The sequence below is a fragment of the Xiphias gladius genome, chromosome 9, assembly GCF_016859285.1.
Source record: "Xiphias gladius isolate SHS-SW01 ecotype Sanya breed wild chromosome 9, ASM1685928v1, whole genome shotgun sequence".
Classification (NCBI taxonomy): Eukaryota; Metazoa; Chordata; class Actinopteri; order Istiophoriformes; family Xiphiidae; genus Xiphias; species Xiphias gladius.
The window spans coordinates 9,441,039-9,467,898 of NC_053408.1; the positions used below are offsets into that span (position 1 = coordinate 9,441,039).

Sequence of the window (26,860 nt, forward strand, 5' to 3'; positions counted from 1 at the left end):
AAAAATCCCCCAAGAAGTCTTGCACTTAAACAACTGGCTGAGATAAAGCAGTTTGAGTCAAAAGTGTGCCCATTTATTGGGCACACTTTTTATCACCAGCAGCAGAATTTTTCCCACCTCCTGCTTTCCTCATCGGCTTCAGGTGACAAGTTATCTTATTCCACTAAGTATTCTGCTGAGGTTTGCCCAGAAGAATGAAGCTCTGCAATGTCAGATCTAATTGCTTACGCACTGGGAAATGCCTTTTTTTTGGGAGGGGGGGTTGGGCCATTTTGTATCAGTAAGTTCTGCCAGTGGTGGTTTATAAGAAGGTGATGGAGCCAAATCTGATAAATAAATTTTACCAGATGCTTAAAAAGGGTTAAGAGATCCAGATTCAGTTGTTTTATGTTGTGGTTGATGAAAATGCTTACCATCTGGATTAGTTAATGTTGAAGAGAGAATGTGATATTATCAGTTGTCAGCTATACCCCTCTATGAATTATGATCAGATGTGCTTACAGTATATTATTGGAGAGACAACCAATTTTGCAGAAGAGTAGAGAAAACAGGAACACAGTGTGCAAACGCGTTTAAATGCATTTTAATACAAAAACATTTTAAGAGATCAAGAGATCCATCTCATGGGTTACTCAAACTAAGGCACATTAAATGGCATGTCACATCTTAAAACAGTTAAAGTCATAGGGTATTTCTTCTCTATATAATTATTTATCATTACAATTCCAACAAAATACAAAAAAACCCTCTAAACCAACACGCACATGCTACCTTCCACTTAATTCTTCATGATCTTTGGTACATTTAGATTTAAATCCTTTTTTTTTTTTTTTTTTTTGGTCTCATGTTAACTATGAGACATTACAACCTACGTCCCGTAATAGAAGCACTTTGGTGAGTCTCTCGTAGCACTGGGTGCCAAAATATAAGTGTTGTGTAATTTATTCTGTTTGTCAGGAAATAAAATGTTTCTACCATATTTCATTGGTTTACAACTTTGGAATAACAAACTACTTAAAAGGCATTTTCACAAATAATTGTAGGCACGTAGTATATAAAGAATAAATGTTAGTTGGCTAATATATTCCTTCACAAAGTGTAACAATTAACCAAACAGTAAAGGCTTAAAAATATATTCAAAAATTATGTACCCTCCAGTACTGATAATACATATAATAATGCAGATACACATTAATACTGCATATCCTTCTTGGTAAAGACTTGTTGCATATTTTATACAGAAAACATCATTTAAGTTATTTCTGGAATGTACAAACATGTAAAAGAGAATCTTCATCCGGAAACTACACTCATGAATTTGGCTCCAACGTGTTGGACATGAGTGGAGACAGACACAGATCTAAAGTTTCTTAATTCACAGTTGGTAAGATTCTTGGTTCATAGTTAAAACTTCAAATGAATATTCACATAATGATAACTGAGTAACTCCCAAGCACCCAACAAATGCAAAGTACTCATCACCACAGAGAGACACTCTAGAAAATTTCCACCACAATGAGCCTCTTTACACTGAGAGTCACATTGTCCGAGAGAATATTTCATGAGAATAAACCGTTAGATGCATTACACTACAATAAAGTTTATTACCATGTATTTTTAGTCATTAAAATGTAACTGTCCCTTTTCGATACAAGGAAGGAAGTCGCGCAGAGTGTGTTATTGCACACGGCGGCAGTAGTAGCCGAGCTTTTTGCATTTTTCGCACAGGTGTTGTGGATGCTCCTTGCTCTGGTCCGACACATCCAACCCATCCGGTTTCTCCAGAGGTCGCTGGGGGGAAAAAAAAAATAAATTACTTAAAAAATTACCCCACAGCATCACAGATAGAGCTGCTGGTACCACTCATTAGGTTTTGCCCTAGGATTTTAGGACAGGGATTTTAATGGTCTGTGGAGAACTTTAATTTCCACAATTACACACAAATTACAAATGACGTTTTATTCAAGGCTGTTTCTTCTTTTTTTTTTCTTTTTAGATTCATTATATTCAAAATTTGGCTGTGTCTCGCAAAAATGTGAAGTACATAAAATAAAATTTCAATGAAATCAAGAGATTTTGAGTTATATTCGTGGCAGTGCAGAGAATTCTTAAAAACAATGTTTAGACCATCATATAAAGAGCTACAATTTACAGAAAATTTAACTGAACACTTAATAACGACATTCAATTTTTTTTTTTTACATTTGAAAATTTTTTTTTGATGGCTACTGAAAACTTCATTAGATGGATGACTTTCAGTGGAGGACTCAATTTTTTTCAATATTTTTTAATCCCTGGCACAATGGCCCTGGTCGCAGACGATGCAACAGACAGAAGCTAGAAAATATTCAGAGCGTGTATCGAAGGTGCACAATCCTCTAAATTCAAACTTCAACCACAATTTAATTAACGTGGTTAATACTTTAATCGTAGTTACCTCAATGAGTGGTTGACGGTGGCCATTTTGGCAGAAGAATCACCTTTACTGTAGATGAAATGCCTTTTAAATTTTGCAAAATCAAACAGATCTGATTTTTTACATTTATTGTAAGTTTGGCTGCAAATATCAAATGGCCCGAGCCTTTGACAATTTTGCAATCATTTATAAAAAAACGGTATGGGAAATCTAAAAGTAAATGTAAGTTTGGTGAAGATTGGTTGTAACTTATATGGAAACATTTGCCTTACAACTCGTGTTTCTTGGGGCGCCCTTGTAGCTGAGGGGCCCCAAGCAGCCATCCAAGTTTACTGACACCATCTGTCTGTTATTCGGATTTACTGTTACCTGCTTATGAGGGTAAACATTGATGTGGCACTTGATACATTCTTGTCCCATGTTGGCCCAGGAGTTCCCGCTCATCCACTTCCTCTTGCATTTAGGGCATTTATATTCACCGAAACACCTCTTCTTTCCCTGATACGGGGTCAGGCCTTCACCTTTGGGTCGAGCCTGAACAGAAATTTATAGCAAAAAACATTTTTTACTTTATTGACATCACGTGCAACCCACTTTCAGCTCACTCCCATTACTTAAATGCTTAAAAATGACACATTCATCAATGTGTAAACCTCAGCAGCTTTGCAAACATTTTGGCTTATGCCTCTCAACACCTGTAACTGATGACTGACTGACTGACCTATTTGGTTTCTTTGGACGGCAGCCATTCACAGCTCTGCGTGATTAGAACAGGAAGTGATAGCAGCCCTGTTGGTGGTCAAGAGAGTCGAGTTTATAGTAGTTTTGTCTCAGGAATGAAACGATTATTTATGGTTTCTGTCAATACAATTTATGAAACAGATCATTTGCTTTGATGCTTGATTAATTTTTGGAGTCCTGGAACACTGAGCCACACATTTCAAAGGAACCTTTCCTATCTAAACTATAGATGTAGAAGGATTGTCTACAAATTAAAAATACTCTTTGTACTATAGAAGCAAATAGAAAGGTTTTAAAACTTTAATGGTTTATTCCAAGGAAGTTGGAATATATTTAAATTTTTCTGTGTAATTTATTTGTTGGACAGAAAAGGAGTCTCAACTTTCCCATTAAAAATGAACTCCCTCCCTCCAGCTGTGTTCCCAAGGGACCATAAAGGAGGCCCCGGCCTGTGGGGGGACCAATGGGAGAGGCCTCCCTAGTATAGGACAAATACCTCAGGCTCTTAGTCATCCCTCCCAGCTGGCCCCAACCCACCAATCAGGACACAAAGATCTTAGCAGGGAGGAAATAAAACCCAGATGAAATCTGCACTTGTATAAAATGACAAAATCCAAAACCCGTCACGAAGAAATCAACTCGACAAGACTGGTTTAAATCAAGAGCACCTCAACTAAAAAGTAGGGCAAGTCAAAATTAAGACAGAGTCTGCACCACCACCAGAGGACTTCTCATCAAATCTTGTTTTGATTTCAAAGCAGGAACATATGTCAGGTTAAAAACTTCTAACAGATCATTTTATTCATTTCCAGGAACTGTGTTAAGACCACTGTGAAGCATTTCTGAGGCCTGTGTTTGCATCATTTAGCCACCATAAGGCACTTTGGGAGGTCACTTTAGATGGCAGACCTCTTTCTCAAGCGCTTACATGGAGAGCAGACAGAGCATCATCTTCCTGAGGGAGGAAACAGATTTCACTCTGCAGAACAAGCATAACAAACTCTACCTAACGTTTGGAGCCCACAGGGCAGCAAAGGGCATGGTGCACACCGGTGTTTCCACTGGTCCCATCAAAGATGTGACTCTGACAACCGACAGAGAAACTCCCACTTTTGACCTGACTGTAGCAAGCAGGAAAGTTTGAGTGAAGGTAGAAAAATGCACAAATCCATCATCAGGCTGCCTGCATGCCTGGCCCGAGCGCTTTGTTTAGATGCCTAAGAGTTTTTCATTCTCTATCTTGAAAATTGGCTAGGGTAAATATTCAACTTCTTTTCAATTTAATTATTTGACCTTAATATTTGAGGCTGTGCTTAAAACAACACTTAGAAGAGGTGTAGCACGAAAAACTGTCTAATATGATATAGAATGGATGGGCAGTATGACCAAGATAAATATCACAATATTAGTAAGAATATTTTTCTGATTTCGACATAAAAATACAGCAATTGTATAAGAAATGACATGTAACGCAATCAAAATGATGGTCAATACAATTAACTGTGTTCCACTATACACCAGAAAAGACTTCAAAAATTTAAATAACTAATTTCCTTTTTAAATGCAATGTCAGCATGCTAACATGCTCAAAGTGACAATGCTAACATGCTGCTGTGTAGCAGGTATAAAGTCCACCATGTTCACCGACTTAGTTTAGCGTGTTAGCATGCTAACCTTTGCTAATGAGCATTAAACACAAAGTACAGCTGAGCCTGATGGGAATCTCATTAGTTTTGCAGATATTTAGTCATAACCCAAAGTATTGGAACAAAATACATTTTTGACCTTGTCCATGAAATGTTAAGGGAGCATCACAGCTATTACAATTCATCTTGAAAGGTACATGAATGTCTGTTCCAATTTTTTTTTTTATCTCTCCAAAGACATTTCACTCTAAACCAAAAATTTGAGCCTCATTGAAACATCACCATGAGGGGGAAAAGTCAAGGGATAACCAGAGTCATTAGGAAACTTCCTCCCAGGACCATAAATATCACATCCCTAGATTTCATGTCAATTGATCCAGTAATTGTTGAGATATTTCGGTCTGGACCGAAGTGGTGGACTGACTGACAGACCAACCTTGCCAGCCCTACAGCCATGTTGCAAACATGGCAAAAAACATGAAGGCATGATGTTCTGGGTTTGGTCAAAGGTTTTTTTTTTTTTTTTTTTTTTACTTTTTCATTTCTGGCTTACTTTTGTTTGACACAGTACAAAATTAAAATTTTCACGTCACATTTTCTCCTAAAACAGATCCTTCATATTTGAGCGAAGCTCTTTGAAGCCTGAAATCATGTGTGGGAAACTGTTTTTTTTTTTTTAAGATAGTTTTTTATTCATCTATTATGTGCATTACAACACGCCCTGACCAAAAGCCATAATTTAAGTTGTGTAACTTATATCAGCCCCAGAGTGAATGGAGCGATGTAAAGCCTGCAGCAGATAAGCTTAGCCCAGATCCTTGTAGACTGCTGAAAGAGGCCCAGGAGGTTGGCTGCCTCCTTCTGCCATCATCTGGAATCCATCAGGATAAACAATGGACTACTCCAAATCCTCACCCCCCTCCTTTCTCCTTTCTCTCTCCCTCACTCACTCTCTCCCCCACTTCCATACCCCCATGAGACATTCATCCGGGAGAATAGAGCAACACCAAACTTACTGGATACCATGTGGTCAATTACTCCACACTAACAAACCCACAGCGCTCTCTCGCCTTCGCTGGGTTTCATTTGTATCAGACCCCCACACCATCAGGGAGAAGCCCAGCTGTTACCAAAGCAAAACAACATATTAATGCCTGGACTCAAATCCACTGCAATAGGCCTCCTATGTTTTAAAGAGTCCTGCGTCAACTTAAAGGATACTTTTCATTTTGTTGTGAAATCAATTATCTCCAGCAGGGTTTAAAACAACAAATGGGTGAGAGAATTAGAAAAGCTAGATTCTTTGTGGAAGACAGTTATTACTGCATCCAAAGAGAGGTGAAATGACTGGTTTAAGTGGCGACAGTTATCATTTATTTGCGCGAGTCATTTATCATGCAAAAATGCCAAACATTTGCTGGTTCCAGCCTCTCAAATGTGAGAGTTTACTGGTTTTCTCTGTTTTATATCACTGTAAAATGAATATCTTTTGGGTTTTGGATTTTAAAAGTGTCAGAGGACTATGGTATGGATATATTTAGAGTTAAGAGACTGTCTTTGTCATAATGTGACAAACATTACTATTACTTTATGTTTGAAACAAATGTCCTGATGATAGACTTCAAATGTTATGCGGAAATTAATCAGAATACATATTTAAACCATTCCTGTCTTTAAATATTTGACTTTTTGACTTCTACTCTGGTGCTGAACTCAGCATTCCTGGGTATTTAAACGTAGGTTAAAATGCAAATGAAGCTTCTCTACCAACGTTACCACATCGATAAGCACAAACCCCAGAGCTGTGATTCAAGGAAACAAGATTTGAGATGCTCCCTGACGAATGGAAGCAAACTTATGTCCTGTTTTACACAATGGCGCTTCCTCTTTTTGCGAATTTATCAGGGCCAACTGCTCCACTTATAGAAACATCCAGATATGTAATGATTCATTTAACAGCATGAAGCTGTAATCCTTCCGCACAGCCTTTCTGCATATCTGGCACATCTGAAATACTGAACGGATTAACTTTCCCTCCCTGCAAAATAAATGTGATTAGATACAAACAACTGGAGGCCAAAGAGCAGATGATTGATTTTCTGTTTTCGTACAGGGCTCTCCAGATTTTCAGTCCTTCATCAAGCACAATGTTCAGAGCATGTAGAGCCTTTAAACCCGCAGAATTATACCCTCACATAAATTCACAGTTATTATGCTTCTAAGCATCTATTTCACACAGTGTTGCTTTCATAAGAGTTCCAGTCCGGGCTGTGGCCAACGTGATGACATCCACAGCTGTAAACTGGCATTACATTTCTCAACGAGTGAATGACAGGGTCAGGCGGGCTGGCAGACAAACAAGAAATGCAACAGAAAAATATTCCCAACTTCAGCTCAAAACACAGCTGAGCAAGATTCAAGACAGCAAAATCTTCTGACTCCTGTGTGGGGGTAACTGTGGGATAGCGGGTTGTTGTGATTCTCAGGTTCCCAGGAGGTTGCTAACAAGCCAACAGTGAGTTTAGACTCATTGTCATGTCCAGTAATTGGTGCAGTTATAGTCAGTGTTGCACTGTAGAAATAATTTAATCATATGCTTTACATATCTCACTGCTGTCATGGTCTAACGAGGAAAACACAAGAACCTACAATTCTGCAGTCACATCTTGAAGTAGCAGTCAAACATGTCTCTCGTTGATATACAGTGGCCATAACAGCAATCCACAACATCTATTCATTAATGTGCCATCTACCTTCATACCCTTCATGTCACGGTTTGGGTATGGAGCGCAGAATGGAGGACCCAAATGGAGACGCTCAGGCAGGCAGGGGCAGCCAAGTGACTTTTAATGAAAGGTGAAAGTGGTAAAGCTTACAATACGTCGGGCAACAAAGTCCTGATGGCAAGGCTGGTACGTAGGTCAAAAAGCAGGCAATAGGTCAAAACACATGTACAGACAACTCAAAGAGAAAACAAGAACAAAAACAAGAAGAGGTTTGCGGGCAGGGCGGCAAGAGTGTTACGACAAGCTTGAGACATAAACAACATAAAGAATGAGGAACAGGTGAGCAGGTGAGTGTGGGAGTCAGGTGATCGGGACCAATGAAGACTGAGGGCATCTGGTGGATGTATGGAGAATGGCAGAAGAGTGCATGTGCCTGAGAGAAGTGAGAGGGGTTTGCTTTAGATTCCAAGGCTCAGGTGTGGATTCCTCATCAATCTGTGTTTCCCCTTACCTTGATCTGAACCTAACTCTATCCCTACCCCTGACCAGTAGTGACTTCTGATGCTTAATCTGACCCAAACCAGTTATCTTTGCCTACCCCGGGGTCTTGGAACCTATGTTTACCAAGTGAGAAGTGGCTGACAGGAACAGAGCAGCAAAACTGAGCCAAAATTAACAGGGCTGAAGCAGTCCTTACTTCAAACCATCCCCTACTCAACCAAATGTATATGACTTGCAAGCAGTAAGCGTGAATAGGAATCCATTAAGGATGTTAATGCTTAAAAAAAAAAATTGTCAGTAATCCTTCCCCAAAATACTTGAGTAACTTAAACTGCAGGGTCGGTCCAAATCTTTTTGGGATCAAATCCCAAAATTTAGTATTATGCCCCTATATTCCAGAATCTGGTATTGCATCCCCGAAACTCAAAATTTGTTTTGGTGCCTGTAACCCAAAAAATTTGATATGACTCTTCCAAAATTAACTTTTTGAAATCCTAAAATTTGCTAATAAAATGTTATGTTGCACCCCCCAAATACCAATAAATAATACTTTGCCCCACAATATTGATAGTGCCATTAAATACAGACGTTGACATTTTACCCCTAAAACTCCAAATTTGGTTTGGTCCCAAAAAGCTGAAAAAATGTTGTAGCACCCATAAATCCTAAAAGTTGGTATAATTCTCCCAAAAATGTACTTTTTATAATCCCAAAATTTGGTATAGTGCCCCCAAATCTCATAATGTGGTATTGTTCAAATCCCAAATTATCACATGAATATAGAATTTGGCTAGGATAGGAGGTATTCTCATTCATTATTCATTTTAATAAATAATACAATGGACATGCTGTAAACACAAAACATAAATTCTCAGAAAAACGTGTATAATTCCATGACAACTGAGCAGACTCAATCTGCTGATGAAGATAGTGTAATATGATATAAAACTGTAGTAAATGGTCCTTGAGGTGAGATTGTTTTGTCAATCCGCTGTTTCCAAGGTTAATAATAAACCTCAGGGAAGGACTTTATTCTGGTAGATACCCAGGTACATACAAATATATTAAGCCACAGACAGGGAAACAGTTCTAGCTTGTTTCTCTTTCCTTCCCCTAACATGTCCTTGCAACTGGAAAAACTGTCATCTATGACCAAATTTTATCTTGAAAACATGCTGCACCACAAAAACTGAACACCACAGCATTCTTTTCCTGTATGTTCATTAGCTTTGAGCAGATGACAGCCACTGTTCATCAGAGGGAGTCAATCTACCCCAAATTCCAGGTTTTCCTCTATCTTACTTGTCCTCCTAGGCAGATGATGCAGCCAAAAGCAACAGCCAGCAAACTGAGCACAGATAAGACATTTATCAGCAGTGAAAACAAATGGACCAAAGCAACAATAATCAGACAGTGTTGTTTGAGATTCACCAGTTACACGTTCGGCTGTGAACTGTATTGTCCACCTGGATAGAAGTACAGTGTCTAGTCCTAAAACAACACTGATAACATTATCAGTATTTTCACGGAGATATGGGCAGAAACACATTCTAAACTATGAGATCAAACGTCAGTAAAAACATTGATCAAATGCAATCTCTACTGGATAAAACGTTGCGGCATTGATCAAAAAACAGAATTTCACTGTTTGCTGATGTGGTACATCGGGCTGATCCTGGCATTTTAGTAAAAATTGGTCTGTTTTCAGTCAGTGCTGATCAACTGTAACATGACAAAGAAAAAGTTCCTCTTTGACTATGGCTACTTTGAGGCAGTTTGTAAAACCTACATAGTAGGTTGTCGCATGTTATTAATTCATTCATTTGCTCAGTAATGGTTTTTTTCTTCATGGCGATACATTCAAGAGCTGCCCCCGACTGCTGACACAAGGCTAGTCACCTTGTCTTAAAAGAACAGTTTGACATTTTGGGAAATACACTTATTTTGCTTTGCTCCTAAAACCACTATGTTGATAAGAAACATTTATGGATGCCGGTGGGTGGATTTTGTTACCTTTGAACAGAGTCTGGCTAGCTGTTTACCCTGTTTACAGTTTGTGTGCCAAGCTAAGATAACCATCTCCTGGTTGCAGCTTCATGTTTAACAGGCCGGTACAAGCTTGGCATCAATTTTCTGATCTAAGTCTTGGCAGGAAAGCAAATAAGCATATTTCCCAAAATGTTGAGCTATTCCTTTAAAGAACTTCTAAAACTACAAGAATTTCATTTATTCTGGATTTGAAAGACATATTTTGTTGTTAGATTGTGATCTAAATGTAGTAAAAAAAAAACCTGTGTAAAGTACTGAATCCTGTGGAATTTTAATTTATGTTGAAAGAAAAGGGAAATTAGCTCATTCACTTTCTTGCCAAGATTAGGATGAGAAGATTGATAACACTCGTGTCTGTATGCTAAATATGAAGCTACTGCCAGCAGCTGGCTAACTTAGCTTAACACAAAGACTGAAAACAGGAGGAAACATGTAGCCTGGCTCTGTTCAAACCTAACAAAATATGCCTAACAGCACCTCTAAAGCTCACGAAGTAACACTGTGTATCTTGTCTGTTTAATGTATACAAAAAAGAGGCGTATTGGTTATAAGTTATAAGCGAAAAAATACAGTTAAGGACAATGATTAATGGGACGAAATGCTGATAAGAACTAAAGCGACTATGATTAAAAATATCTATGTTTCAGCCTTCAAAGACCAAATATAAATACAGGACTTCCCTCTGAAAGCCTAACTATCAAAAGTTCCACTGTCCAAAATAATCATCAAAGCAGACTTTTTTCGCTCCATTCACACATGATTAAACTGTAACTGTTAAGACATACACCCTTTTCCTGTGCTACCCACTGTTTCCAAAAACACATTCTGGATGCAGACATCTCTGGGCAGCTGCTCACTGGCCCTTTAAATGAGTGTCCGATAGACGCTTCTTCGCATGCAAGCAGACAGAAAGAGGGAGACGGAGTTGCAGCCAAGCAGAGCTGAGCGAACAATACAGCCTGACTTCCTGACCTTTGGTTCCACAGCCCCTCTGGAGGAACAATGCTCTCCTTATTTAGCCGAGGCCCTTCCCACCATACACCCCTTGACTGTCAGCACACTGTCACTTGTGTATTCTCTTTACAGTAACCGGGTTCAGCTGCTTAATTGGAAAGGGGTCATTAAAATCCTGTGACCCTGGGTTAACGGATGAAATGTGTGAAATTGCATATTTTGGTCATTTCAAGTGGTTCTTTTGCCTAACAGCTTAACACACTAATTTAATAGCAAGTTAGAAATATAGTCATTTTTTCTGCAACCCAACATTCAGTAAGACGTCTGAAGTGTGCATTTCAGTTGTCTAGATCTAAAAATGCCTCAGATTCCAGCCAACAGGAACAAAAAGCAGTTTGTTCATTAGTTACAGCTTCAGAGGAACATTCACCTCAGCTTCAAGTGAAGAGGCCTTCTGTCGTTACGACAGCTCCGCAATCATTGCTTTGGGCTTGAAATATTAGCAACACATGATAAAATCTGACATCATCTTTCTACAGCAGAGCGAGAGCAGCAGAGAACGGGCAAGCAGAAATGGTTTCCAGATTTTTGCACATTTTAAGGGGCGTGGCTGCAAAGAAGAATCGTAAATATCTTGAAGTAATCTTTTGACGTCTTAACCTCCTGCTGAAGCAAGAAACCCAACTCTCCACTATGCTGTCATCAGGATGCTTACCACTGACATGCCAAGCACAGCATGGATTGTGCATCTTACTCCTTTAAGCGGGATTGCAAACCAAATGCACGGACCGACACTTTTCCTTTTTCATTGCTTTTCATCACCTGAGGCTTCCACTGAGGTGCCATGTGTTTCTTTATCAAAGAAGCAGACCTTTAGAGTTGACATGGGCCCCATTCCACCCAGAGAGAGGCTGTTAAAGGCCACACACACCCACTTCCTGTGTGCTTCTTCTCTCATCATATTGAGTTGTCACATTCTTTGATTCCTTTCTATACAGCTCCTCCAGGACAAACCCATCACCTATGGAATCGTGCAACAGCTAGTCCAAAGAAAGTTACTGCAGCTAATAAAATGTTTCATATCAAATCGATAAAAAGCAGCTTTAAAACAAATAATTTTTAATTGCTGTGATTTATGCCTCTCTATTCGAAAGAAACTTGCTGTGCTAAAAACTGGTGTTTCAAGAATGTACACAGTTTCCCTCCTGGTCAAGTTATACAGCAAAGTGGCTCAACCTAAAGACTGATAAATACTCAAAAATGAGTGTCAATGTGTTGTTTTTACATTTATACATACCGAGGGGTATATTTCTGAACCTGATGAACCGACAGTTACACATGCACAGACAATGTTAAGAGCTATAAGCTCGCTGCAAATGATTTTCTCTGCATTCCTCACATTGCTCCAATAGAGAAGAAATGTTTTCGGAAACACTGTTATTTGCTTTCTTGACATGAGTTAGATGAGAAGATTGATACCACTCACATGGCTGTACAGTACATATGTAGGCTACCCGGCGCCAGCGGCTGGTTAGCTTAGCTTAGCATAAAGACTGAAAACAGGGGTTAACAGCTAGCCTGGCTCTATCCAGAGGTAAGAAAAATCCCAAATCTAATTTGTTTAATCTGTACAAAAATCAATGTGAAAAACCAACAATTAAAGGTTTTACGAGAACTAATCTATAGTACTAATCTTCTAATCTAATTTTCCACGAGAAAGCAAGTAAGCACATCTCCTAAAATGTCCAACTATGGCTTTAAACTCACACAGCAGGAATTCAACAAATGCCAAAAAATGAAATATTTAAAATCTTGTAGCCAATTAATTGATCTCTTGCACCCACTGCTACTTACGTCTTAGATGTTACCCCCCTATTATGATGTTTAACACTCTAAACTTTGAACAAATTGGCTTTCTTACGTGTTAATAAAGACCCCTGGCACAAATCGACAAAAACTGGTACTTGTAGAAAAGAGTTAAATTGAGAAAGAGATCACTTAGCATCATTATATGTGGAGTTAACAGAGAATGTTGCAGCTTTCACACAATCCACAGTTTGCCTGACAAAAGGAAGTATTTACACGTTATAAATTTCTTTATATAACTGACCAGCTATTTGAATTTTTACTTTTTGCTACCTTGCTTCTTGGATACACCCTGTCCATTAGTCAGTTGATTATTTCCATTACACCTAACAAATGTCAGGCATTTTCCTCTGAACATGATCAATGTGGAACCACAGCTGCACATAAAGCAGCGGTAATATTTCTCTCGTGTTTGGAGTAGAGGTCGTGCCTAGTTCCACAGAGAAAACTATCATGTTTCATTAAGGCCAGCTCCGAGATCCAATCTGGCATCTGCTGCTCATTACCAACCTGAAGTGGTACATCTAACTCAAATATGTGCTGAGGAATCTATTTCACATTGAAAAAAGAATACAAACATAATATTCTAACTTGGAATTTATAGTTTTAATACCATTAAATAAAAAAAGGGGGAATATATGCCTACAACTGTGATGAAACATGTGGATTTGATCCGAGATTTAGATCAAATCAGATCAGATATGTCACCACATTCACTTTATGAATTTCTCCTTTTCAGACAGCACTTCATATGTTCTTCAAAACGTGTTAATGCATTTGACAGAGAGCTCAAATGGCCCACACACTGCACAGCTGTTTCAGCTGCCGCTGTGGATCTGCACCTGACTGAGGTACAGCATCCCTGACTGGCTCACCTGAGGGCAGTCTTTGATGTAGTGTCCTTTGTTGAAGCAAAGGTGGCACAGGTAGTTGGGCGGTGGCCTTTTGCTGGGTTTGCGTGTCTCGGGGGACAGGGAGAGGTCTGAGAAATGGTCTGCCAGAGAGCTCAGGCCGTCCGCGATATTGTTGAGGGACCCGTAGGGCGAGGAGCCCTTGTAGAAATTGTTCTTCAAGGCCTGTCAGAGAAAAACAGAGACCAAGATGATAAATCACTGGCAATGGAACCATGTGGATGTAAAGGTTGAAATATACAGTGGATACCTTAATACGCTAAAGTTGGGCTGCAGCCAGCAAATATTTTAATTAATTCATTTTATTAATCTGTCAATGAATCCCTTAACTGTTTAAGGAGTCTAAAAAATGTCATCATCTAGTAAAACACAGCCATCACACTTTCCCAAAGACCAAAGTGATGTCCTCAAATAGGTTGTTTTGTTCAACCAGCAGTCTTAAACCCAGAGATATTCCATTTTCAATTATGTGAAGCAAAGAAAAAGCAGTATATTCTGACGTGGAAGTAGCACACAAGGTGTTTTTGTTTGATAAATGACTTTAACAGTTATCAGAATTGTTGTTGATTAATTTTCTGATGATCAACTGATCGATTAAAGGGCTTATCTTTTTAGCACTACAATAATATCTCTCATTTCCCAAAGACACAGAAGAACATTGTTGTGACTGTACGATGAAAGAGCATTTCAGCTGGCATGACAGTCCATCACCCTGACTGATTCTCCTGTTCGTCTCTCTGACAGTAGCCGACATTATTTCATTTCTGCAGATGTGCTGCCTTAACTGCATTTACTCTGTGCACCAATAGTGTCCGTTTCCTCGTCAGAACAAAATGCCTTTGTCGTGCATTCTTCCAACTGGCCTTACTGGCACAACACAATCAGCATCATTGTGTCTCTGGAGGAGACGGGTGCTATGGCACCGCAGGGCAAACATGAAGAACAGCCTGGAGACACTGGCTGTTTACTCTGAAGGCATCACAGAAAGCGAATTGTGATCAGATGCACTTGTACATTGTAGTGGGTAATGTTTTGCATGAGACATCAAATCAATGCATATCTGCGGCGTGCGTGTAGTTGCAGTGTATCATTTGAACTGTTTCAGTTTTAAAGTGAATAGGTACTTTTCTAGGTTAAAGTACAGTAACTGGTGAATTCTGGTGCCATTATGTGAACAAAAACACACTTTTTAATGCTCTGTTTCCATTCGGAAAGCCATTCCAACGGATCAGTATTAAATGAACCAACACCAAGCCCCACCGAGTGAAGGCAGCGTGTATCTCTGACCAAGCAGAGGCCGGCCAGGGTGAACCCTCACATTTTTAAAAACCTTGTGAGAGGTCTTTCTCAACCTGCCATCCCTCCACCGGCTGCACCCTGACACCAGGACAGTCTGAACACACTCAGGCACTATACCAGGGCACAAAACCCATATTCATGTAGTACCCGCTCACCGCAGTGCGACCCAATGGAGGCATGGAGGTGAGGTTTACTGTATGGGCTACGAAAATAGCCTGGGGTGAAATATGCAGGTACGATATTCATGTAGAGAGATTTTTGATACGCAGCAATAAGTGAGTACATTTCAACGAAGCACGAATGTTGTCAACTGTCAGCCTGCCGTGCGAAGCGTTAGTCATCGCTACAAAGCGCGTTAGGGCAGCGGAGCATCACAGGAATACTACCTCACTCCGCAGATGGAAGAAGTTGTTGAGATAGTTGGAGCTCAGGTCGGCGGCGCTGCGCTTGGAGTAGTTCATGTCCTGAGGAGAAGTGTCCGACTCGGCTTTGAACGCATCAAAGGCGCTGCTCTGGGTGTCTTGCAAAGACATATAGACCCAGTTGAGCAGCTGTGCAGGTTGGTACACAGAGGCACCAGTCTCTATGGCAGACATCATATTGCTGTTGTGGGACTGCGCCTCTCGGAACAGCGCCGTCAGAACCGCCGGAATCTCTGGATTACCCAACTCCTTCCAGTCATCCCCCCTGCTCCGGCTGGATGGGCGTGATCCTTGCGTTCGCCCGGGGAGCCCGTGGAGCCCGTGGAGGACCCCAGTAGCGGGACAGCGGTCTGTTAAGGAGGGCGCAGTGGAAGCATTGAGCGCAAAAGCCTGAATGCCAGTTTGGAGCTTGAAGCGGCGCTCCGGCCAGGACTGTGGGTTGGGTCACGGGGAATAGGAGGTCCAACATGAGCTCGCATCGCTCTGCTTACGTTTTCTTTACATGTTCGGCCGCCGCAGCTGGTATATCTGACAGGGAACCTCGGTGTAGATCATCATTAACTAAAATCAGGAGTCAGTAGGGGTTATTTTTAGTGAATTATTTCATTATAAGAAAGCACTGAATCGCGTAAAATATCCACCAACAACTCAATACTTTAAACTTGTTGTTGTCTCTGTTGTTGTGTTGTTGTTCCTTGAAAAAAAATAATAATGTTGCAGTTCAGTCTTTTGTGATCTGTTGTTACAGCCAATGAATGTTTATATTGTATTGCCAAAATCCACTCGGGGCTTACTTAGGATGCCTTCACAGTCAATCGGGTTTTAGGGTAAACTGATTTGACGACGAGGCCAACAGGCTGCATGTGGCCTGCAAAGGACGTCTCGACCACAAGTAAACTGCTGCCGTCTAGTGTTTTGTCTTGGTACTGAGTACGGTATTTCAGTAATACAGTCCTTGTCAGGTTTTATGACCAGGAGCATTTTAACATATTTGAAAGGCCATAAATTGTGGCTTGGTAGTTACTGTACGCTGTAGACTCAGCTGTAGGTTTATTCCATGCTGTGGTTTGACACTGGAGCTCATCTTCCTGCCCCAACATAATCCTCTGGGGGAAATTTAGGGGGCCGACTATAACAAAAAACAATGGCCTTTTGAATGGAAAATCTTAAAATGCAGCATTTAAAATTTGGAAACACACAACATTTGGATCTCCATAGATGCTGGATTTCTCCGCGAGGAAGAGGAGTAGATGCACTTGTAAGAAATTTTAACTTGGGATTTGAAATTTTTTCGTAGGAAAACTTATCAGACACAAATTATTATTCAAAGCAGAGTATTTTTATGATGTAAAATACATGTCTGGAGGTAGCGGTGGAAAGAAACTAAGTACATTTATTCAAGTACTATGCTTATGTACAGTTTTGAGGTACCTGGGCTTTACTTGAGTACTTCCATTTTCTGCTACTTTGTACTCTACTCCACTACATTTCAAAGGCACATATTGTATTTTTTTTACTCCACTGCATTTATTAAATAACTTTAGTTACTGGTTACTTTGCGAGGTCTGATTAATGATCACATAACATATTATATATTACTCTGAAATGGGCTTTAAGTACATTCTGATGCCAATGCGTTCCTTTTACACAAGTAAAAAAAATTTGAATGTAGAGCTTGTAACAAAGTATTTCTACCTGCTGGTACTGCTACTCTTACTTAAGTAAAAGATCGGAGTGCTTCTCTCACCCCTGTCTGGAGGGGATCTTGAAGATTTGAAACCAAGTTTTCAGGGACTTAAAAAAAAAAAAGAAGTCATATTATACATGATGAAAATGTTTGGAGTAATGCAAAGGAAAATATGTTATACATAAAAATATTTTTGCATTTTATTCAACTTTTGACATGTTAAAAATGACAGTTACTTCCCTATGACATATATAAAGATATGATACAGAATTAACTTTCACAAAATATTTTAAACAAACTTATGCTCTAATATCCACATTGTTGTGTCTGTTACAGCCTGTAGTGGAATGTAACTAAGTACATTTACTCAATTCCTGTAATTAAGTACAATTTCTATGTACTTGTAGCTCCCTGAGTATTTTTATTTCGTGTTACTGCATACTTTTACTACCCCACATTTCAGAGGGGGGCTGTTCATTTTTACCCAACTACATTTATTTGAAACCTACGGCTACTTTTCAGATTAAGATTTTACATTTTTTTTTTAAAAAAAAGCATGTGATAAGATTATGAAATACAACGCACTGGCGAGTTTAGCGATTCTAAACTTTTTGGCTTGTGGCCCCTTGCAAAAAACAAACAAACAAACAAACAAACAAACAAAACAAAAAGCAGGGGGTTGGTTTGGGTCCTTCGACATGTGTCGTCTTCCACCGCTGGTTATATCCCCATGTAAAAAAAAAAAACTGCACATATGTACTGACTTCTGGACAAATTTACCCCTGACACATCGCTTGTGGACAACAACCGAGGAAAGGTCATCACTGCGGGGCGGAAACAATGCTGAGGACCCACCCACTACCCTGCTGCTCCCCTGTGCTCGGCTTCTTCAAGGATTGATCTCCGTACCTGTTAAGTAAGTTATTCAAATCCTTCTTTCTTGGACTTTTAATTGCCGACGAAGTGATAATCGCACACTGCCTTACATGCGACTACGCAGCTAGCCGGAGCAATTGCAACAGATAGGAAATTAGCCACGCCTAATTGAACGGATAGCCGTTAGTGAGCAGCTCAACGGTAGCTCAGCGGCGACAAAACGCAGGACCTGCTTCCTTTTTAAACACTTTCTAACACTAGTGGCTTTTACTTCATCTAGCCTGGCGTGTTCTCCTCTCTCCCGTTGCGTGTTTTTGACCGGGCGCCAACCGCCAAACGGTAACTTGGCCCGAGGGTGTTACGTAACGTTAACGCACGGCGGAGTCGGCACAAGGTGTTGGGACGAAACGGCACGTCAGGCCATGATTAGTGCATGGGCGTTATAGACGCCTTATTATCGCAGACAGACGGCTACAAGAAGCACGGTGAAGTCTTAGCTTCACAGCTAGTTGGCGAGTCGAGATATAGCAGGCCATATGGAAGCCCATTTCCGCCAATGTAATGAAAAAAAAAAAAAGATCCTGTAAGTCATTACAATGAGAAACTTTCCTCATAATAGTGACTTCGTATCTCAAAATAATGAGAAATGACCATTATTTTGAGATACTGAGTCATTATTTTGAGACAGTTTACCATTATTTTGAGACAGTGTCTCATTATTTGGAAATACCAAGTCATTATTGGTTTATCATTATTAATTCTGCCAGGATCTTTTTTTTCTTTTCATCACATTCGCGGAAATGGGCTTCCGTAAAGGCCTGCTACGCTTGGTCAGATTACACATTTGTGTTGCTTTCCAGTGCCCCTTGTAAAATCGTGAAAGTCTCAGCAGGAGGTGTAAATATGCACATACTTGCACTTTAGCGTGTCATCAAGAGTAAAAAAAAAAAAAAATCACGGACAGTATAAAAACAATACTAACCTGTTGGTGAGTAAATGTGCAGTGTGGTGTAAATGAGGGTGTTTCTTAAAGGGCACTTAAAAGCCTCCGTGTGCTTTCAAGGGTTCCAAAGGAAAAGGCTGGACAGTAACAGGGGAGTGTCAACCAGAAAACGCCCTTTAAGAAGTCCCCTTTAAAACAGTGTGTTTAGGTCTGCTTAAATAACCCAATGGTACATCTTCGATTCAGAACAAAAAACCGTATGCATTACAGCTACAGAGCCTGTCATGCGGAGCCTGTAGTTCTCATTAAGATGTCAAAAATAACATTGATTTTTTTTCACATTGCCCGGTTTCATGTGTGCATGTAAACAGCGTGACTTTACAGTCAGCTAGATGATCACTAATTACTACTGACAGACCTGCAGCTGTTATGAATATTTTGCTTTGATGTAGGATGACACAGGGGTACCTGTGTCAAACGGATGTCAGGTGGTCTAATCTGTAACTGAAAAGATTCAGGTGCACATGCTAGTTTGCATTATGCAGTGTTCTCCCTGGTGGTTCTGAGAAAAGGGGAAGGAAAACTCGAACTCAGCTGAACTTAACAAACAAAGAGCACATTCATATATCATCATCATATGTTAGGGATCGAGGCAGATGACAGTGGTGAGTGTCTGACATAATGTGGTAGAACAATTTAATTGTTCATGTGTCTGGGACTGGGACTTAAGATAAAATTGAAAACAAGGATGGGTCAGGTTTTTGTTGTTGTTGCTGTTGTTGTTATTGGTAGGACGATACCAGATGGATACACTGAAAATTCAATACTAATAATAGATGATAGTTGTTTTTTTTGTTTTTTTTAAACTCTGGCATTTCTGCTGATATTTGATAGCTTCTGGTTCAGTGTTTTCAGCTTGTTTAAACATAAACAAACAAAAAAAAGTCATCATATTAAAAAAAAAAGTTAGTCGTATATATTGGCCCATAGCTGCTATAGGAACTAAATCAGGAACTTAACAAAACTCCCTTTTGCATTTTCCTGTTTGTGTTAAATCTGGAGAACCATTGTGATGAAGCAAACTAGACAAATGAAGGGAAGCCTCAATGTGAGACAACAGTCATTGCCTGTTTACAGTCTGAATGAATGCTGTACACATGGCCATTGCGTTTCTTAAGTTTTGGCATCAACACTCAGTACAGCAGACCCCGCCAGACACTTCCTGGACAACTGAAAAGAAATACCCCTGGAGCCGGGACATCGTAAGGGGCAGGGTTTGACCTGGGAACTACATTTCGACTTAAATTTCTCCAGTAAAAAATCTGGTGAAGCTCCTGAGTTTCTCAGAAAGTTCCACAAAAAGGTCCTGTGGGCAAAAGGAGCAATAGGGTGGCTTTCAAATGTACATTACAGGAACAAGCAATGACCTCATGTCACCTCCAGGTTCTGAAGATGAGCTACCCAGGATACCCTCCTCAATCCGGTGGATACCCACCACAGGCAGGGGGCTACCCACCTCAACCAGGAGCATATCCACCCCAAGCAGGCGGCTACCCTCCTGCAGCAGGTGGCTACCCACCAGCAGCAGGCGGCTACCCTCCGGCAGCGGGCGGCTACCCCCCGCAGGCAGGTGGATACCCCCCCCAAGCTGGTGGTTACCCTCCCGCAGCGGGCGGTTACCCTCCAGCAGCAGGGGGCTACCCTCCCCAGGCAGGTGGCTACCCTGCCCCAGCTGGAGGCTTCCCTCCTCAGGCAGGAGGATACCCACCACAGCCTGGAGCAGGAGGCTATCCTTCCATGCCTCCATCAGGTGAGGTTGCAAGAAGGGTCGTGGGGATTTACAGGCACCCCACCCAAAAATATAAATAAAGGCTAGCCAAACAATATATGATGTATAAAAAAATTGTGATTTGTTCTTGAAATGAATTGTATTTTGAGTGCTATGTCAATGTTTTCTTTGCAGGTGGAGGCTGGGGTGCAGCTCCAGGCGGTCATGGCGCGGTATATAAATTCTTATCTCACTCTTCACGTCTGCAGTACCACGTCACTAATAACATATGGACTGACTTAAGCTAAATCTCTTGTTTGCTTAAATCACCTTATCTTCGCCAGCCATACTTGAACCTTATTTGCTCTATGTGAAGTTTGTCACCCTGTACTTAGTACTTACAGCTGTCCTCTGTTTGCAGCCAGGAGGAGCTCAGCAGGGGTACCCAGGAGGCCCTGCCCCAGGCCAACCCATGCCAAATTACCCTGGTGCCCCAGCGACTAACCCATCAATGCCTGGATATGGAAGTGGAGTTCCATCCAACCCTCAAGCACCTGTCATTTCTGTAAGAAGCATTTGTCTTCATTCTAGGACTTCTCTGAAACTATGTTCCAGTGCACATGCAGATAAAAACACCTTTGTCACTGTCTGTGCTATTTTCACTTTATTTCTCATGCTTTTTTCTTTCTTTTTTTTTTAATTTATAGAAAGGGTACAGGGGTTCTATTAAAGACTTTCCAGGAGCTGATCCACTGAGGGATGTTGAAGTGCTTCGAAAGGCTATGAAGGGTTTTGGTAAGTAAATGGTGTTTGAGTATGCTAAACCCATCAAAAGTATTGTCATTCAAAATTAATGAGCAGTTTATTGGCTTGTTACCCTTTCTACACTAAATTGACTCTTAAAAAAAAACGTCTTGAATAGGCACTGATGAAAATGCCATTATTGAACTTCTGGGAAATCGTACCAACAAGCAGAGGGTTCCAATGGTGGCTGCCTTCAAAACTACTTATGGAAAGGTACTTTTTATAATATATATATATATATATATATATATATATATATATTTTTTTTTTTTTTTTTTAATATTTTGAAATTGCTTTTCCGGGGACCTTGCTCTCACAGTTTTTTGTTGCACATTTTCCCCCCTGGTAGGATTTAATCCATGATCTGAAGTCTGAGCTCACTGGAAACTTTGAGAAGCTGGTTCTTGCCATGATGATGAGCCCTGCGCAGTTTGATGCATCTGAACTCAGAGAAGCTATAAAGGTTGGAAGTTTCAGTTATTTTCTTAGCAGATGCTTCAATTGTGGTTTTGTATTCTAAACCTCATTGTGTGACTAATTGTGTAATAGGAAAATAAGCACAAGAAAAATCTCTTAAGTGCAAGTAAGTGCCAGACAGTGGCTCATGACCATTTTTACTCTGTGAGTTAAGTTTGTCTTTGAATGTCTTTTCAGGGTGCAGGAACTGATGAAGCTTGTCTGATTGAGATTCTTTCATCACGCTCCAATGCAGAGATTCACGAAATCACCAGAATCTACAAAGCTGGTGAGTTCTGATACTGATATAACTTTGATTCCGATTTTTGTTAAAAGTGATTTGGGCCTCGTAACCATCTGCTCTCCGCAGCGTGAGGGAATAATGTTTGAATGCGAACGTAATCTTCAACTTCAAGTTCAGGTCTCACATACAGGTTGTTGCTACAGGTTTTGAACATTACCATTTTAAACTTTAGTAATTTAATTAAATATTTTTTAGTGACAGTGTTTTTAGCCCATCCTACATATTTTGAAATCATTTCAACATTTTTACCGTTATTACTTAAAACACTGATCAAATCTCAGAAAGACTGATGTAATTTTGATTAAAGGTATTTCTGATCATTTTTTTTTTTTTTTTTTTTTTAACCAAATAATTGTTTATTTACATTTATATTGACATACAGCTTGAGTGATTAAAAAAACAAAATTTTGTGAATTTCCCTTCTGATCATAATTAAAAATATAGGCCAGCTTTCACATTACCGATGGAAGCAGTAATTTACAACTTCTGAAAACAGAAAAAACGTAGTTATGGTCTAGCGTTAGTGATTCTAGTGTCCATTGTTAGTATCAGTATCAGTTTGAAATTTATAGCAGCTTAAGGCACATCAAAATGTTTTATTTTAGGCAGTGTGACTAGCCTTTTATTTGAACTTGGATAATCTTAATGCTAATGTTATGGAAATAAGTGTATTTTCCTAAAAAGCCAAACCTTCCTTCCAGAGTATGGGAAGAGCCTGGAGGACGCCATCAGCAGCGACACCTCCGGTCACTTCCGCAGACTCCTGGTCTCTCTCTGTCAGGTAGCTGCTGCACCTTTTATACCTGATTCATGAAGATTACTCACAAAACAGATTTTAACTCATGCCAACTTTCAAGCATTGCCTCTGCCAATATATTCTGCCTGGATGAGCTCTGCCTACATGATGTGTGTTTAGTGAACACTACATGTCTTACTCCAACCAGGGAAATCGCGATGAAAGGGAGACCGTTGATATCTCTCTGGCCAAACAAGACGCTCAGGTACTGGTTCAGAATTGGTTCAGTGTTGTAACACTGTTCGAAAGTAATTAGCAAGCCTGATCATGTTCCTCTTTTGTGTGTCTGTGTGTTTGTGTGTGTGCGCGTACGCGTGTGCAACAGAAACTGTATGCTGCTGGAGAAAATAAAGTGGGAACTGATGAGTCTCAGTTTAATGCCATTCTGTGTGCTCGCAGCAAGCCTCACCTTCGAGCAGGTGTGTTATTTCGACATTGTTAATCTCTCACAAGATAATTTTTCTTCCTCTCGTGAAGTTCCCTAATAACACTTCTGCTTTCTTTTTCCAGTGGCAAAGCTGCACGTGTTGACCTTTTTGGTGCATATGTTTTTACATGTTTTCAAATATTATGATTATAACTACCTTGCATGTGATTCTTGTCTTTAATAGTCTTCCAGGAGTATCAGCAGATGTGTGGGAGAGAACTTGAGAAGAGTATCTGCAGGGAAATGTCTGGCAATGTGGAGGATGGCATGGTGGCTGTGGGTATGTGCTTTTTCCAAACCTCAAACAAACTGAAGTGGCTTTACTACAAGATTTTGAAGCTTTATGTATATATTTAAGCCGTTCGTCAAGATGTTTGTTTTGCAAGGCTTTCCTGGAAGGACTAAAATATCAAATATCTTACAGATGCAAACAGGCTGCTGTTTGACCTAAATACCTTTTTCTTTTTTTAACTTGATGATTGATCAAAAGCAAATGGTGGATTGGAAAAATAAAGGCTGCACAATTTTTCTAAATATGTCGGTTTAAAAATAGAAAATCTTTAGAAAACTACCACATACACTATTAATAGACAATCATCTTGAGGTTTTGTAGAAGGAACTGAGTCAGACTCAAAGTTATTTCCAATAAACAACACCCACCAGAATTTGGGAACCTATTACAAGAAACCGGTTTAGAATACTATCACATAAATTTTGTGGTTCATCGAAAGGTGTTGTACTCTAAATGCAGTGAAGATTGGATAGATATTTGAAAGTTAGAGTTTTACAAAATTCTTTTACACAAATTAAAAATGGAGGAAATTTCCGAAAACAGTTTGTGAAATTATGGTGCTAACTAAAAAACTAACAAACCAAAAAATGGGGCTAGGAACATTACCTCTTCAGCAGAATCAGTAAAATAGAAAAAATTAATTAGAATACATTTACTTCTCTTTCTGTAGTTTAGTTATTATTGGACTGCTTTAAATTTGAGGGTACCTTAGTGTCTAATGCTGTGTCTAATGATCTTGCTGATTCATACAAGGCTTGTTCATTTGTTTACAGTGACTAACATCAATAATCTGCTCCTATTTTCTAGTGAAATGCATCAAGAACACCCCTGCCTACTTTGCAGAGAGGCTCCACAAGGCCATGCAGGTACACCGGTTTTTAATCACGACATTTTCCTATCACAAACCAGTTGTTTCCTGCTCTGATGTCATTGTGGAGGGACAGGAGAGAAGATTTCACTGCAGCAGTCGATAAAGTGTCATATTGTGTGATGTATTGACAGGGTGCAGGGACCAAGGACAGAACCCTCATCCGTATCATGGTGTCCCGCTCTGAGATTGATATGTTAGACATCAGACAGGTGTATGTGAAGACCTACGGAAAATCCCTGTACACTCATATCTCAGTAAGTATCTCCAGCCAATCATGTTATCATGACAGTTATAGTTTAGCGCCTTTTTTCCATTTTTATGTGAGACATCTTTCTGTGTTTCTCAGGGTGATACCTCTGGGGATTACAAGAAGCTGCTGTTGAAGCTGTGCGGGGGCAACGACTGAAGAGAAAAGAACGTAACCTCTCCTACGGGCAATATATATGGCCACACTGAAACAATGTTATAGGACCTTGTATCACCTCTGATGCATGCAGTTAATGTTAGTTTTCCAGTAACAACAGTAAATCAATATTAGTTTTGTATTCTTTTCAGTGACACGATAGATTTTTTTTTTTTGCTACTGTATGATTGCCAAATAGTAAATATATGTATTAATATGAAGATTTTTAAAATACAGTCGATAGATTTATCATTATTGGATAGGATTATGGGAGGTGGAGGTCTAAAGCAAAAGTGGGTGCCTGAACATTTCATACTTACTCATACAAAAAAATAACTATATCGTTCTAACTATATAATACAGTAGTCCATCAAACTGTTAAACTTAAAGTCTGATTCAGTTTGTAATTAGGTTTTCAGTTTGTAACTAACCATTTTTTACTGATGCTTGAACATCTATGCAAATTAGCTTTTCACTGTATATTCTTTATATCAGCTTTGCAAAACCCTTCTATTTTGGCCTTGAAATGTAAACCTCTCCAATCATTGTTCGACATTTGCAGACGGTGTTGCCTTTCACTGAACGTTGAAAAGCCAAAGCCTAAAGACAGATCATTTTGTTCCTTTTGTCAGGGCTCCTGTCTTGTTTAGAGTTAGTCAGTGTTTCTCTGTGCAGTTATCTCTCAAACAATCCATAATCATACTTGTATTGCTGCAGAAATGAAATCCATACATTGTTTGGTTTTCAATAATTTTTTTACATTTTTTTTTCACAATGTCCCTTACTGGTTGGTATGTTATACTGCCAGTAGAGGGCACATGAGGTGCCATTTCTGTATGTTTGTTTTGCCTGCTGAGTTTGAGTTTGGAATCAAACAGAATATCTATTGCACTAAATCTACTTTGCAATCATCCTTATAACATGATAATGATTGAAATTGAATGGATGACTTTTTAGTTTTCTAACATTTTGCCATTTCATAGTTCGAGTGTCTCCATAGACCAACGAACAGCCACTTCTTATTTCAATAAAAACATTTTGGTATATCGGTATTATCTTTGTGAACTGGGATCATGTGTTTTGCGTGAAACATTGCCGGGGGATTTTCTGCTCTGAGCCAGTGCGCAATGAGCAATTTGCATTTCAAAGCCAATCTCATTTTCATCACCTTGGTCTGTATTGCAACCCCCACCCCATTCTTGGTGCGTCACGAGCTGTATGTTCTGTTTAAAAGGTGTGAGTTATGTGGCTACATAAGTAATATCTCTCTGCGTGTGCTTTGCTGTATAATCCGAGAGGAGGAGAAATTGTTCAGGTTTGCTTCGCAGCTCGAGTGATTATAGCGTACATTATTAAGGCTATAAATAGTGTCCATGTTGGAGACATGGATGTCCTAAGGTCTTCTTTCTGTTGTGCTCACTAGCCTCAAAGTGAAGCCTCAGAGGGACTGTGGTTGGGAGACAAGTGACTTTGCTGACCCTCACTTCTTGTATCCCTTTCTCAATTCACTATTTCCCATATTCACTCAAAAAGACAAAATGAAAAGCTCCCACCAAACAGAGGACAAAGAGGGATGAATATTTGATGTTGGTATTTGTGTATTTTCTCTCTAGCGGAGACTGTTTGCTGTGGTACCTCCTAAAACATATAGGGCAAAAGGGAAAATTGGGGGGGGCTTCCATTTGGCTTCCATTTGGCTTGC

General features: G+C 39.8%; 2 protein-coding genes across 4 annotated transcripts; one reads left to right on the forward strand and one right to left on the reverse strand.

Annotated features, from left to right (window-relative positions):
* Positions 1–818: 818 nt before the first annotated feature.
* On the reverse strand, positions 819–15,843 carry LOC120794799 (zinc finger CCHC domain-containing protein 24-like). Its single transcript, XM_040136146.1, has 4 exons — positions 15,496–15,843; positions 13,775–13,975; positions 2,786–2,950; positions 819–1,791 (listed from the first exon to the last, which is right to left on the reverse strand). Exons 1-4 carry the CDS (start codon positions 15,706–15,708, stop codon positions 1,678–1,680), a joined length of 693 nt encoding a protein of 230 aa, XP_039992080.1. The 5' UTR covers positions 15,709–15,843; the 3' UTR covers positions 819–1,677.
* A 2,169-nt stretch (positions 15,844–18,012) lies between these two features.
* On the forward strand, positions 18,013–26,210 carry anxa11b (annexin A11b). Of its 3 annotated transcripts, none has more exons than XM_040136144.1 (15): positions 18,013–18,134; positions 20,481–20,847; positions 21,001–21,038; positions 21,227–21,370; positions 21,513–21,600; positions 21,728–21,822; positions 21,959–22,072; positions 22,264–22,354; positions 23,071–23,150; positions 23,314–23,370; positions 23,491–23,584; positions 23,777–23,872; positions 24,692–24,750; positions 24,887–25,009; positions 25,102–26,210. In XM_040136144.1, exons 2-15 carry the CDS (start codon positions 20,490–20,492, stop codon positions 25,159–25,161), a joined length of 1,497 nt encoding a protein of 498 aa, XP_039992078.1. In that variant the 5' UTR covers positions 18,013–18,134; positions 20,481–20,489; the 3' UTR covers positions 25,162–26,210. The 3 variants fall into 3 exon arrangements, with proteins under 3 accessions (XP_039992078.1, XP_039992079.1, XP_039992077.1); XM_040136145.1 differs by lacking the exon at positions 18,013–18,134 and adding an exon at positions 18,189–18,433; XM_040136143.1 differs by lacking the exon at positions 18,013–18,134 and adding an exon at positions 19,453–19,702.
* Positions 26,211–26,860: the final 650 nt, after the last annotated feature.